The 14,594-nt window shown below is 39.5% G+C and overlaps 1 protein-coding gene across 2 annotated transcripts in view; it reads right to left on the reverse strand.

Moving 5' to 3' along the window:
- ADGRB1 (adhesion G protein-coupled receptor B1) overlaps positions 1 to 14,594 on the reverse strand; it is a 277,331-nt gene that overhangs the window by 17,741 nt on the left and 244,996 nt on the right. The window contains exons 27-29 of one of the 2 annotated variants that reach the window (XM_048938834.1): positions 8,452 to 8,623; positions 6,722 to 6,817; positions 3,495 to 3,549 (exon numbers count right to left, since the gene is read on the reverse strand). In XM_048938834.1, coding sequence (XP_048794791.1) covers positions 3,495 to 3,549; positions 6,722 to 6,817; positions 8,452 to 8,623 — 323 coding nt within the window. The remainder of the gene's footprint in view (positions 1 to 3,494; positions 3,550 to 6,721; positions 6,818 to 8,451; positions 8,624 to 14,594) is intronic. The other variant, XM_048938835.1, reaches the window with a different exon arrangement.

Below are 14,594 nucleotides of genomic sequence, written 5' to 3' on the forward strand. Positions count from 1 at the left end.
TCAATATACCCACTGCAGTCACACCATGCTGGCATGTTCCCTGGGACCTCTCAGAATGAGGCTATAGTGGCAAAATGTTTTCATATATATATTTTTTCCTTTTAGTCCAGGATACTGAATGCAAATCTAAAGCCAGAAAAAGAACTCCTCATTTTGAGAGAATCCTCTGCATTGAGAATTTCCCAACCCTATTGTGGCCAAAACTCCAAGCTACACTGAAACATATTATCATACTGATAACATTATCTCAAAAAGAAATTATACGTGTGTATTACATGTGTATATATATATAATACACAGCAAATATCACATACACGTAAGATTCTAGCCCGCAGAGAAGCAGTATTTATTTAAAGTATAAGATTGATCTCCTGTCAAAAAAAGATTTTGATTCAGAAATTAGCTGAAATGCAGCATTATCAGCAATTATTGTTTCTTTGTTTTAATTTGCTCAAATTCTTCAGGTTGAACTTCTTCCCAGGAACAGTTTCAGGATTAGATTTGATAGTGTACAACACATCACATTTTGTTATAAATTTCTGATTCACTCTCTGGAAAGCTTACATTCCAATCATTATGCCAAGCCTCTGTGAGACATAATTATTTGTTGTTTCTCAATGTGCCTAGAGGACAAAAAGGAGTGCCATGAATATTCCTAAGTAGGAGATGAAAACTTTTATCTGAGGATGAGGTGAACATGCCACATAGGAGGTACATACAAGACTCACAGACACTCATATCCACACAACACTGTCTTCAACAAAACATCTTATTCACTTCTAATAAGATTCTGTTGCTCAGTTGATTTCAGGTGGCAACAAAGACCTTAAGAAGATTATGACACAAGCCTTGATTTCTCCAGGGGATGGAAAACACTGACTGTGGGGTAGGGGCAAAATGATGTGGCACTGAAGGATACTTACCCAATGTTTCAGCTCAGTAAAGGAGAGATAAATGAACATCTCCCTTTCTCCCATCTCAGAATAAAATGTTGAGATCTTTTTACCACTTTATTTTTCCAACATTTTTGGGGTAACCAAAAGACCTCTATTCTATGACAGAGGTAGCACATGGCCGAGGAATTCCATGGGACCGAGGGCATACCCATTTTTCTATCAACTGAAATTGGGAGTGGTGGGTGCTGGGTGAGCACAGAGAATACAGGCAACACAGGGTGATAAAAAAAACAAGTGGAACACAGGGACTTTTTTAAAAAAACCTTTGAAAGCTAGGCACATAGGGCATAATTATGGCAGGCATGGTAATCTTAATGTTGCTACAGGGCACACTAAGATAAATCAGAGCATTATAATGTGTTCATACCATAAGCCGCAGTAGTATGAACCTGAACTCAGACCTTTAGCTCAGCGTCAGTGAAGTTTATTGATCTTGCTCACAGCACCTGCCTGAAGCAGGCTTGAAGAAGCTGGGTGATCTCCAAACATGGAGCAGTAAGCTTCCAAAACTGGGCTATGGAGTAAATCCTAAGAATCCAAGTTACAAGCTTAAGAGTGGTGTCTGACCTATCTGCAATCAGTCAGTTTGAGAGCTGACGCTTCCAGGGCAAACTACAGCCAGGAACCAATTGGCTTATTTATATGTTGTATTATTTAAAGAGCAGATTGCCTAAGAATTCCAATGATGCACCATATAGAGAAGTCCCCAAAATAGTGACTGTTACTAATTAGTTAGTTTGATGCAAACTAATATTATCAGAGGATGATTATCTCTTCAGGCAGACATCAACAAAGAGACAAACAGTAGGGATGTAAGGGAGGGAGCAGAGGAAGAGAGACCTAGGTTGTTAGCGAGCTATTAATCAAGGGTCTTCTGCCTTTTGTCTAGGAAGCTCAATTTGACAGCAAAAAATTCTTCAAGAAAGGCTCTGTTGTAGGAGTATGGAGTCTGCCTTGATTTTCAGCACAAAGTGTGCTGTGCATGCATTCAAATCATATCTGGTCTCATGAGCATGCCTTTTGCACATGGCATTTTGGAACCAAAGTCTTCAGTGTCAGAAAACAGGGAGGAAGATAGATGAGATGAGAGAGTCAGCTAGAAATACAATTAGGGAGTATGAGACAGAGAAATAGAGAAAAAAATGGAGCGACCCTGAAAAAAAGATAAATGGACAGAAAGAGACCATGAAATAAGATATCACAATGATAAGTGAGATAAATATACTATGACTATGATAGGCACAGGGAGAGGGAGTGAGGCTGAGAGAAAAAGAGAAGAAGATAAATAAGATATAGATAGAATATTAGATAGATAAATGATAGTGACAGTGATAGACAATACACAGAAACACAACGACAAGGATAAATGCTGACAGAGATAGAAATACATAAATAACAGGTACAGCAAGACAGACAGCTGAGGACAGAGATAAATAAGTGACTGCAAGATATATACGGAGAGATGCAAGATAAATACATCAGAAGCAGATATATAAATGATGGATTAGATAAAATAAAAGATATATACATATAGGGAAGGAAGAAGGGAAGAAAGGGAAGGAAGAAGGGAAGAAAGGGAAGGAAGGAGGGAAAGAAGGAAGGAAGAAAAAGGAAAAAAAGAAAGGAAGAAAGGACAATAAAGAGAGTAATACAGAGAAAGAGAAAAAAGAACTGTACACACAGTATGTACTGTCCTTGGCTAAGGAAGATCCTGGTTTGGAAGATGTGAATTATGTGCAAATGCCAAGCGAGCTGGTATTTTTCTTGCTTGGGAAAAGAGAAATCTGGGAAGGTAAATGAAAACCTAAATATCTACCAAAGGGAAAAATGATAATAACAATACAAAATCTCAGCCAAATGCTCAGGCATGCCAGGAGCAGGAGAGGACAAAATCTGCAGAGGCAAACAGACAGCAAAGGAGACTTCAGAAGATGCAGATGCCCCTTTGGGATGGGTATTATTGGAGAAAGGCAAAATTTGCCCATGCAGATCTTCAAAATGTGTGTGGCTGAACACACAGGAGAAAAGTGCAGGCAAAGGAGGAGAGACCTGACCCACCTCCATATATACAGGCAGCTTACAACTGCACCAGAAATGTGCATGGGGCCAGTGGGAATGTTGGGAAGGCTCTCCAGGTTCCTGACCTCAAAAATACCTTCTGAGCACAGAGCTACCTGAGGCTGCCCCTGATCAGCAGGTGTTAAAGCAAAGAAGAATCACACTTGGAAGAGATGGAGCCCATCTCTTCTTCCTTGATTCTCTTCTCTGCCACTGTGTTACAAGGACCATGGGTAAGAAGTAGTACTTCAGAGCTAAGTTTTTATCTTAGCTAGATGGTCAAGAGATCTGTGGGGGAATAGGACAAGCAAAGTATAGGGGAAAATCAGGGGAACTGCTTTCTTTCAGCCAGGGTTAAGAGTAAAGGCAGGCAGCCCACACATGCACATGCAAGCCACTATGACACACACAGATAAAGTAGAAAGGAAAAAAGATATGGCCTAGTTCAATCCCCAAACCAGGTCACTTGTTGATTCTCACCTGTGATGTGCTCACCTGATCTACAAGCCATATCCACATCCTTCTCAAAATCGGTCTGAAAGACAGAGAACACAGAAGATGTGGTCAAAAGGAGGTAGTGGGGAAAAGCATCTGGAAAATGCAAAAAGTTCTTTAATTCAAGAATCAGACATAATCAGTGCTGGAAGAGTGGAGGAGAGACAATTTGCTTAGTCTTTGAAACAAGTCAAACAGAGTGTTATTTTTTCCAAATGTGGCTCTCAGAACTTAGACATTGGTAGAGCAGTAACACTGCTTTCAGCTGGGTTCTTCTCACCCAAAAGCTAATTCCTGGGTTGCCAAATTTTGTGCAGATTCCTCATAAAGTATGGACAAATTCTTGTCCTGATCTGTCTTGGACATTTCTCCCCACACTTAAGTGGATTCTCCTCCACCAGCAGAAAAGGTCTATAAAAACCATCCACAAGATATAAACATTTCAATATTATCAGGCTTCCAGAAGAGATGGTTATGGAATTATCTTAGCTTTTTTACTGCTTATTTATTAGTAATTTTTTTGGAACATAAAATGAATTTGATGGGAATAAAAGATAAATAACATCAGACCAATATTAAAATGGGCAAGTGGGATGACACAGAAAAATGTTATCATATGTTGATGACAAAGTTCCAGAAAAAATGTAACTGAACAACCTCAACTGAACAACTAGCTCAAGCCATAAGAAAATAAAGGAAAAGTGTATATTTAATACCTGCCAACAAGATTTTGTGGAAAACCATTTACTCAGCTAAGCTTTTTTTAATACACTGAGAAGATTTTGAGATTACCAGAAAAGGTAACACTAAAAATGCTGTCCTGCAAAGACTTGGGTTTCTTGAAGGCCAGATTCTGAGAGAAAAAGAAAGTCTACCTCCTGTGAAAGAAAGGATGGGCAAATTGGGGAGAGTACAGAGAGGTTGCTAGAATATGCAGGGAGAAAATTAAAAAAGTAAAAGCCCAGCTTGAACTCAACCTGGCCACTGTTGTTGTAGTAAAAGACAATATGTTTTTAGAAACATACTAACAGTAACAGGAGGGCTAAGGGAGAATCTTCATCCTCTCCTGGATGTGGTGGAAAACGTGATCACTGAGGATAATGAAAAGGCTGATGTTCTCAATGCCTTCTTTACATCTGTCATTAATAGTCAGACCAGTTATTTTCAGGGTACTCTATCCCCTGACCTGGAAGTCTGGGATAGGGAGCAGAATAAACTCCCCATGATTCAGGTGGAGTTAGAGACCTTCTACTCCATCTAGACTGTCACAAGTCCATGGGGCCAGATGGGATTCACAAGAGTGCTGAGGGAGTTGGTGGAGATGATTGTTAAGCCACTTTCTACCATTTATCAGCAAGGAGGTGATTGTTCCCCTGTACTCAGATCTGGTAAAGCCACAACTCATGTACGATGTTCAGTTTAGGACGTCTCAATCTAAGAAAAGCATCAAGGTTCTGGATGTTCAGAGAAGGGCAACAAAGCTGTTGAGATGACAGGAGCACAAGTCTTATGAGGTGCAGCTGAGGGAACTGGGATTATTTACTCTGGAGAAGTGGAGGCTCAGGGAAGACCTTATTGCCCTCTACAACTCCCTGAAAGGAGGTTGTGGTCAGTCTCTTCTCCTGGATAAAAGTGATAGAATGAGAGGGAATGGCCTCAACATGCATTAGTTTTGATTTTAGAAAAAAGCCAACTTCTCTGAAAGAGTGGTCAGGCACTGGAACAGACTGCCCAGGAAGTGTTTGAGCCACTGTCCTGGAAGTGTTCAAGAAACATGGAGATGAGATACTTAGGAACATGGCAGTATTGGAGACTGGTGGGCAGTAGGACTTTTCCAGCCATAATGATTCTGGGATTCTATGATTCTTTGGTTACAGCACAATTCAGTCACTGTAAAATAACAGTGTACCCCTCTAAAATATCAGTAGTGAGCCATCATTCATATCTGGATTTGGGAGTTCTTTGTGCTTGGATATGAAGAAAGTGACTGTAAGCTCGCTACTTCTCAACGCGTCAAACTATAGTACAGAAATAAAAAAGCTAAAAACTTGTAGAATTTTGCAAGGTGGCTGATAAATGAAAGCAGAGAATTGTATAAAGGGACAAAAATCTGACACTTCAGAATATAGTTCTTGGGATGGTAACAATAGAATAACAAATTCAGTGTCCACAATTTTAAATGATACTGAGTTTGAGGGGCATATAGAAAAGTACAGAAATAATTTGATGTCTTACAGAAGGAGAATAAAATAACGCAGTGTGTTAATTTATTGAAGGATATTATTGTCTGTTATTGAAGGAGAAGATGTATGAGGCAAACAAGGGACTTTCTAACTACACATTAAAAGGCATAGAAAGAAGTCTGAAAACCTGAAGACTATGCATTAAAATAGGAAAAAATGCAGGTGTTTTAACAAACATTTATGATACGTGATAGGATACTACGTGCCTTGATGTCTTGACCTAAAGATTGTGCTTTTGAAATTAGACCTCATATCCAAGCAGAAGCTACTTAGTTTAGGATAGGAGTGACTGCCAGAAATTCATGAGGTTGTGATATAGGTCTAATACTAACTGGATGTTTTCTTCACATCCTGAAAGTGATTGTCCAGATGTTGTTACTCCAACGTCAGAAATCAAATGTTTCTTGTAGAATCTACATCATAACACCAGAGCAGATGTAAGATGATTCCTCACAGTTTATTATCCTACTGTCTTATCTAGATTGTTTGTAAAGGATTTACACAAAAGGACTGAGGTTTACAGTGCTTAAGCTTTATTCCCACTGAAGCAATGTAAACAAATATGCTTGAAAAAGCATCTTTATAATAATGACTATGATCCAAAACACTGTGCTTAAATCAATTAAACTGCTGCATCTCAGCTTCAGCTAGAATGAGGCAGTATGATGGAGATGAAAAGATCTGGGAGACTGAAGAGGTATATTTTGCCTTTGAGTTTTCTGGAAAAAGAATGATCTCACCAAAATGGATGCAAAACTTCGTGTGTAAGTTCTAGCCCCTGAATGTTATGATGAAAAGAGAGAGGACTTCTATGAAAGAGTCGGTGCTATTTTTGTTCAAGTGCAGGTTTAAAGGAAAAAGGAGTGTTTATTGCAAAATGTATGGTGGACAGAGCCCTTTGTTTATCAGTTAAGTGTTAAAAATGCCCATAGGTCTCTTAATAATAGACTAGATAGTGGTTTTCCCTACCATTAGTTGAGCATGTCCGTTCTGAAATGACCCCCCAGAGTCTCCATTGCCCTCTTCCTGGCGGTCTACTACTCGGCACTTCACAGCATCCTGAACCTGCAGGAAGGAGCAAATGGATTTTCACAAGTCAGAATCAGACAGAAGTACCAAAACAAATCAAATTCTTTTGACAGCAACAACAACAAATATAGCTTTGGTAGTTCACGCTACTTTTATGATGGATGCTATTACATAAATCATTCTGTTTGTGTCTACAATGTCTGATTACAATCCTATATCAGCTGAAATATACATCTGATTCAAGACTCACTGAAATGAATGAAGAAGAAAAAAATGGAAGTAACTAAAATGGGAGTAAGATGCAGGCTCATAGTCATAATGCAATTAGTCTAAGCAACCTCAGCCAAGTTGGTAGTATAGTTCCATTGATTTCACTGGTCTGACATAAAGAATTAATTTGCTTTACTTGATTTAAAGGAGCTGTAAGAAGATAAAATGAATACTGAGAATAATAAAAAAAAGGCTCCCTGTCTCTGTTATTCATAAAAAATTATTCCTTTTCTTCCCTGATATACTTTACCATTTTAAGTCTCCACAGGGAGGCTGGAGAAAATTTACTCAATTTCCTCACTTGATTATTGCTCACATTACTTTCTAGCTCGAATATCTAGGTGCTATTTGCCAACATATAAACATTCTGTTAACCTTGGTGCAAGCTGCCTTTCTCAAAATCAAATAAGAAAATTTGATTTCCTTAAGATTCCATATTTGGAGGTGTGTAAACATTCTGGAAACATTAATGTTCAACAAGCCAAGACTGATATCTCAGTTGGATGAAATGGTAGGTTAAGAATGTCTTCCAAATTACATTCCACAGTACACTCAGCATAGCAACCACTGATTCATTCTCGCTTGCATTCCATCTTTTGACTGATAACAGCATGGTCACTTATCACAGAATCACAGAATTGTAGGGGTTGGAAGGGAGCTCCAGAGATCACCGAGTCCAACCCCCCTGCCAAAGCAGGTTCCCTACACCAGGTAGCACAGGTAGGCATCCAGGCAGGTCTTGAACATCTCCAGAGAAGGAGACTCCACCACCTCCCTGGGCAGCCTGTTCCAGTGCTCCGTCACCCTCACTGTAAAGAAGTTCTTGCGCATGTTTGTGCGGAACTTCCTATGCTCCAGTTTCTGGCCGTTTCCCCTTGTCCTGTCTCCACTCACCACTGAAAAGAGTCCGGCCTCGCCATTCTGCCCCCCACACCTTAGATATTTATAGACCTGGATCAGGTCCCTTCTCAGTCTCCTTTTCTCAAGGCTGAACAGACCCAGTTCACTCAGCCTTTCCTCATAGGGGAGATGCTCCAGGCCCTTCACCATCTTCGTGGCCCTCCGCTGGACTCTTTCCAAGAGATCCTTGTCTTTTTTGTACTGGGGAGCCCAGAACTGGACGCAGTACTCCAGATGAGGTCTTACCAGGGCAGAGTAGAGGGGGAGGATCACCTCCTTTGACCTGCTGGCCACGCTCTTTTTAATGCACCCCAGTAAGCCATTGGCCTTTTTGGCCACGAGGGCACACTGCTGTCATGGCCAACCTTATTTGGTCGCTGCCTACAGGAATGCAAAATCTCGTAGGATTAGAAAAGTTACCAGGCTGATTAGCCTTTTTTCAGATATTTTCTATTGTAAGTACGTTGGTTATATAAAAGAGAAAATGTCATTGTGCTCACCTCCCTCCTAAGGATACAATGGACCATCACAATGACAAAGCCTTCCAATGAGTCGAAGACAGCAAAAAGGATCTGGAAGAGCGCTGACCGCCGATCTGTGATTGCCAGAACTGCAGACATCCAGGTGAGAGCCAGGAGTGGCAGGACCACACAGGAGCTCCAAAGGGATGCCCTGTTAAGGGAGAGGAAAAGAGAATTCAGCCCCACTTCAGCCCCACTTGATCCCATGTGGGATGCTAATTCAGCCTCCTGATCCCATGGGGCTTCAGAAGACTTTTCCAGCAAATGCATACTTGTGCTAGGTGTCTTCTGAGCCCCAGAAGCAGGAAGATGCTTTGCACACTCACACTACCAAAACAGGTGACACACATTTCCATGGGAGGGACTACTAGCCAATGGTGCAGTCATGCATAAAACTTGAGGTGGGGAGGAAGGATGCAGATACCTCACTCCTCCCCTCATGCCCTTCCCACTCTATGTCACTAGACCACAATGATGACATTTCCCAAGGAGAGGAGACAAAATACAGTCACTGTAGGTTGCCAGGGGGAAGGGGAACAGTTGCAGCAGAGGCTGGTTTGTCACGATGGCTGTCAGTACTCAGGCTACAGACACTTGGACTTCCACAGCACATGGAAGACACCAACAAGTGGGGACGTGTCACAGTTTCAAGTAACTAAAACAGACAAGCATTGAGCTGATGTGAAGAATGGCATTTTGCTGTTACTCCCTTTCTCTGTAGCTGAGGGTCCCTACAATTCTACATCTGTGAACATCAGGAAATGTAACTCAGATAACTCTGAATCTTTTCGTTTTCTTGTGTGATCTCCTTATCTGAATGCATTGAAAAAAACCTGCAGTTGCTTCTACCTTTAGCAAGGGTTGGAAATAATAGTTCTTGGGGGGAAATGCTGGGTTAAAATCCTTCGAGATTTTGCAATTGTTAATGCACAAGAGAGAGAACTTTCTGCAAGTTTAGTACCATGAGAACATCCACCTTTTTTTATGACTAATGGCTTTACAAATGAGAAAGCAGCTTTGTTTCCATGGACGATTCAGCCACTCAGTTATCTCACCAAAATAACTTTTAACAGCAAGTTATGGAGATTCTAGGCCACCTATTGTTGTATATGTTTGGTGCAGCAAGAGTATCAGGAGAATTTCTTTGTGGTCTTATACCAAACAAACAGAAGTTGGCCTATGCACCAAGCAGATAACAAGTTGAACTTCAGGATTTCCTGAGTAGAAAACCTCAGCCTATTTACTAACAAATATATACAGGCAACACAATAAATTACAGGACGTGTATTGTGACACACAGTTTACAGTAGGTACATGGAACTTGCTTACCATTTTCTGATATGTGATCAAGATTTTAATGTTTACTTGCTGGTTATCCAGGTATCACTCTCATGAACCTCAGTGAGAGTTCTACCTGAACAAAGTTGGAGCTTGGACATGGACATGAGCATCAGGACATAATGTCACGGCTTCAGTTACAGGGTTTTTCAAGGACTGTTACATCTGTTCTGCTGTAATGACCACATACTGGAGCAACGGGTTATTTTTGTAATCATAATGATGCTTTGATTGCAGATATTTCTACAAACTGTTCAGGTTCAGATGTGCTCCTTTTAATCAATGTGATTTCCCTACAGGAGCAATTAAATGGCATAGACTGTTTTCTACTAAACTAAGCATTATGAGGCTTCCTTCTAAGATAAGGGCCACGATATAATGTAGATATAATTTTATATAGGATAAACTAAACTTTTATGTCTGATAGGAACTATAATTTTAATGCATTTATAAAAAAAAAAAAAGGAACCAGCAGCCAAAGACGAGTCTCAACCAAACAACTGCCAAGCAGATGATTTAATTCCACTTCTCTCCTAACCCACTGAAATGTGTCTCATTATACTGAAGTAACTGAAATCTCTCATTGCTTTCATTTGCAATGGTGCATTAATAAAATTGGCAAAGCAGTAAGTGCAGTAAAAGTCAAAGGTGCAAAAAAGCTAAATGAAAAGATGAGGTTTGCTCCATAACAGCTGCTCTAGATGTGACTTTAGTGCACCTGCCAACCATACCTCAGAGTGGATTTGATCCCTACATATGTGCCTGAACCAGAGATCTATAATCGCATGGGGTTTCAAGATTCAAGATTCAAGATGCTACCAGCAACATGGATGCAATTATTCCTTAACTATGAAGGGAACTCTTCAGAGCCCCTGCTGTTTTTACGCTGGACTCAATGAGTCTTTTCCAGCCCTACATTCTGGGTTCCACATTGAGGTGGACTTCATCATGGCTTCCAACATAAGCAAACTTAATACCAGCACTGCCCTCTTCACACTTCCAACTCAATGATGGCAACAATATTATGCCAGATATTCAGTTGGTGTAAATCAGAATTTTTTCAACTGAGTCAGCTTCTGTCTTACATCACCTAAGACTACAGTCTGACTTTCTATCTTCTCTGTGATTCATCTTGCAGATACTTTCTTAACAATATTCTTCCCTTACAAATGTTAGTGAAATGTTCCTTGACATTTAATGCATAAAACTTTATTCTCAGGCAACAGATGACAATGGTTCATAGCACTATAACTTACTCTAATTTAACTTTCAGAGCTTGGCTTAGACTTTGAAGTATTAAATTAAAAAATAATAATAATAAAAAAAAGGTTCCATTAAAAATTTCATATCAGGATTGAAATTTCTAAAGAAAACTCAGGGAAAGATAAATGGGTTTCTTGTGATTTGTACTTAATTCCACTTCTGTGAGCTGAATACATAGCAGAACTCATACTTCTGCCACTTTTCTGTTTGCCTCTTTGTAGGAGGCATCCTTAGAAGGTACAATAAAAATTTACAGGACCTAAGAAGCATCATGTTATAGTGCCACATGCTGTGAGATGAAGTGATGATTTATTGTGTAACAACACTGATTACTTAACAGCTCTTCATTATGGGTTATCTATGATCAATTAATCCAAGATTTTTATTGCCTGAGACAAAGGGCCAGTCCTTTTAGCTGTCAGATGAAGAAGACATTTATCCTACTGATTTATCCTGATTTATTGATTGCATACATGACAGCTCTAATTGTGAGTGACAAATATCAAGGGGATATCATTACATTGCATTATGGAAGCATAATGCTGGCTTATTGCCTGATGACCACCATATGACAACATTACTCAGCAGTACTGCTGTAATATCACATTTTTCTACCCTACCACACTGTGTCACTGCTGCATTGCAGAGAAAGCGCAATATTTTGGGATATGGTCATGTCATGGCACGTTGTAACCAAGTATATTTACAAGGCTATGTAATAACATGGCCATGCATTAAAGTTTTCCACAGCTTTATCCATCTCAGCAAAGACTTAACCTCTAAACCCAGCTCTGGCAGAGAGCTGGTGATGGCCTCTGATCAATATAACAAAAACTAGATGTGGTTTTGTTCCTTATCTAACTGGCATCCTTGGGAGACTTCATCTTTGCAATAAATAAATAATAAATAAATAAATAGCAGGATATACTGATGGGAGTTAGAATAGCAATGGAAAGAGCAAAAAAGGCTTTTAGAAATAAAGATCTACATGAAGATCTAAAGGCCTGTGCCCTGACAACGGTAGATGCAAGGGAGCACAATATGTGTTAACAATGATATAAAAGGCCATTATGGAAACGTAAGCGATCAATTCTTCTCATTACTCAAGGCTGACAGCACAGCCAGTACACAAAGTTTAAAAAAGAGAAGGAGGAAAAACAACTTTGTAACTCAGAAAGCAGATCCTGGAGAAGTTTTCGAGAAACTTCTTTTAACTCAATGTGTTTAGAACTAAGATAGGAAATCTGCGACTTACAAAGTGAGTCCCCATGTTGTTACCATGCAAGGGGAGTTTAGAAACACAAGACATTATTTCTGTTTTCTCCAGAAGATGACTCTTCTATCAGTTACTGTTATCTTCACAATATGACTAAGAATACAGAAGATCAAATGCCTCTGAAGGCAGGTAGGAAATGAAGTAGCTATGGCACACTTCTTGATTATTCATCCTTAATAAGGAAAATAGTTATTTGACAGTCCAAAAACCAATAGGGCCTGAGTATTGTCCACAGGTTAAGGATTCAATTTTGAATTCATTTAACTATGCAAACACTGCTGTTCCTGATGAACAGCCTCCTCCATAAAACCAGCCATGTACAAAAATATTGATTCACATGTAAGTGATTCACCAGAATCACAATACTGGGAAAAAAAATGTATATATATAAATGTCCAAGACTTCTTGAAACAGCTTCAAGCCAAGGAAAAATGTAAATCCCTTAGATGGGAGATGTGATACAATCAAATGGTGTAAGATGGATGATGCATGAAAGTTATGAGAGCTCCATGATTTTGACAGACCCTTGCATGGATTGCCTGAAAGACCAATATGCTGTGCCAAGGCCATAGACTCAAACCAATCTCTTGCCTATATTCAAAATCTGAGTTTCTATATTTGCAATGCACTGTTTGGCAATAATTCTATCATTCCTTCCTTCCTTCTTTCCTTCCAATAGCAATCCCTGGTATCTTCAGGGGCCGTCCACTTTCAGAGCAAATAGAAAGAAATCATATGTCCTTGAAGTGCTCCTGTCTGAGATCAACACTGCTCATGAGTAGCAAAGACAAATGAATTATAAGGCAGTATTTCACAGACTGAGGCTACTGTACAGGTAACAACTAAAAGGAAAAAAAGATGGGAACAGTCTTCCAGTGGCAGTACACAGCCTGGTTATTATCCAAAGAAGTCAGTAAGGAAAGCTTTATTTTAACCCACAGATGTCAAGCTTGGCTTATGTTTAACAGGCCACAGACATCCACAATTTTCCTTTTATCATTTCCCTAGTCAAGAAATTGCATAATTTCCAATGGGTATTTTTTTCTCTTCTGTCATGATTGCTACCAGCTCTACCACCAGGGTTTACCATGTTTTCACTTAGTTACAGATTCTTTCTCTGACCCTTCTCTCTTAGACACAGATATTATCATGAAGAGCTGCTGAGAACCTCTCTGATTTTTTCAAGAAATTGGACAGAAGTTATATTCTTTCACTTCATGCTATCTCAGGGATGAGTCTATGAAACCTATGGGAGGTGAGTGGGAAAGTGCATGGGGAGCCTCAGAAGGAATGTGTCAGGAACATCCCTGATTTACTCTCTACCAATCAACTATGGCTAATTCAACATCAGAGAGGAGCTAGGAATCCTCACTGCATCTAGTTTATAGTATGAGATTTCAAAATGGAATGGGAAACTGGCCCAAGGTTTGAGTCAAGGCCAGCAGAATGGTGGCAGTGACATGAAGTGAAGCATAGTCAAGGCTTTGCCTTATTGATAACCTTGTTTATGATAGACTTGGAGGAAGAAGAACAGTTCAACTTCAGAATGAAGGGGAGAAAAAAGGTCAGTTGAGAGATGAGTTTACTAATTAACGTATAGCTCCTTTTGCAAGGATAATAGCATGGGATGTTTCAGCTGTATTGGCATTAACTCTCTAGAGGTATTCTATCTACTGCAAAAAGAAAATATATATTCTTTTACATGGGTGCTCTAACCTCTACCAAACTACCTAAATCAGAAAAGCAGGACAAGTAGGAGATCTGGATTTCATATCTCCTTTTTTGTATGACTTACGAAAAACCAATGTCAGGCAATAGGGAAGAATGATTTGAGACTGCTTTACTTTTTAAATGAATTTACTATGAACTGAAAGCAGTTAACTTTTTTAATAATAAGGCTTCTGCTGGTTTAGCATTCCTCTGCAGTCACAGGAAACCAAAATGCAGTGACCTGCTAATTCCAGACTCGTGGTATGCACATCTGGACCAGTGCCATCTCAGCATCTCAGCTGGGCACTGTTGCAAAAGGTAAATGAACAAGTGTGGCGGTGAAAAAATAAATAGGATTTTTTTAGGTTTTGTTTGGGAATAATAAATAAATAGGAATTTGTTTAGGTTTTGCTTCTCATAGAAATTGTTATGTCTTAAGTGAGGTGATGGCAAATTTTCTTTCTAACAACAATTTATGATTTTTCAGAAATATGTATCTTTCCCTAACCTGCTTTGGATTTTCTAGAAACAGCTG

The sequence above is a fragment of the Lagopus muta genome, chromosome 3 (assembly GCF_023343835.1).
Source record: "Lagopus muta isolate bLagMut1 chromosome 3, bLagMut1 primary, whole genome shotgun sequence".
Classification (NCBI taxonomy): Eukaryota; Metazoa; Chordata; class Aves; order Galliformes; family Phasianidae; genus Lagopus; species Lagopus muta.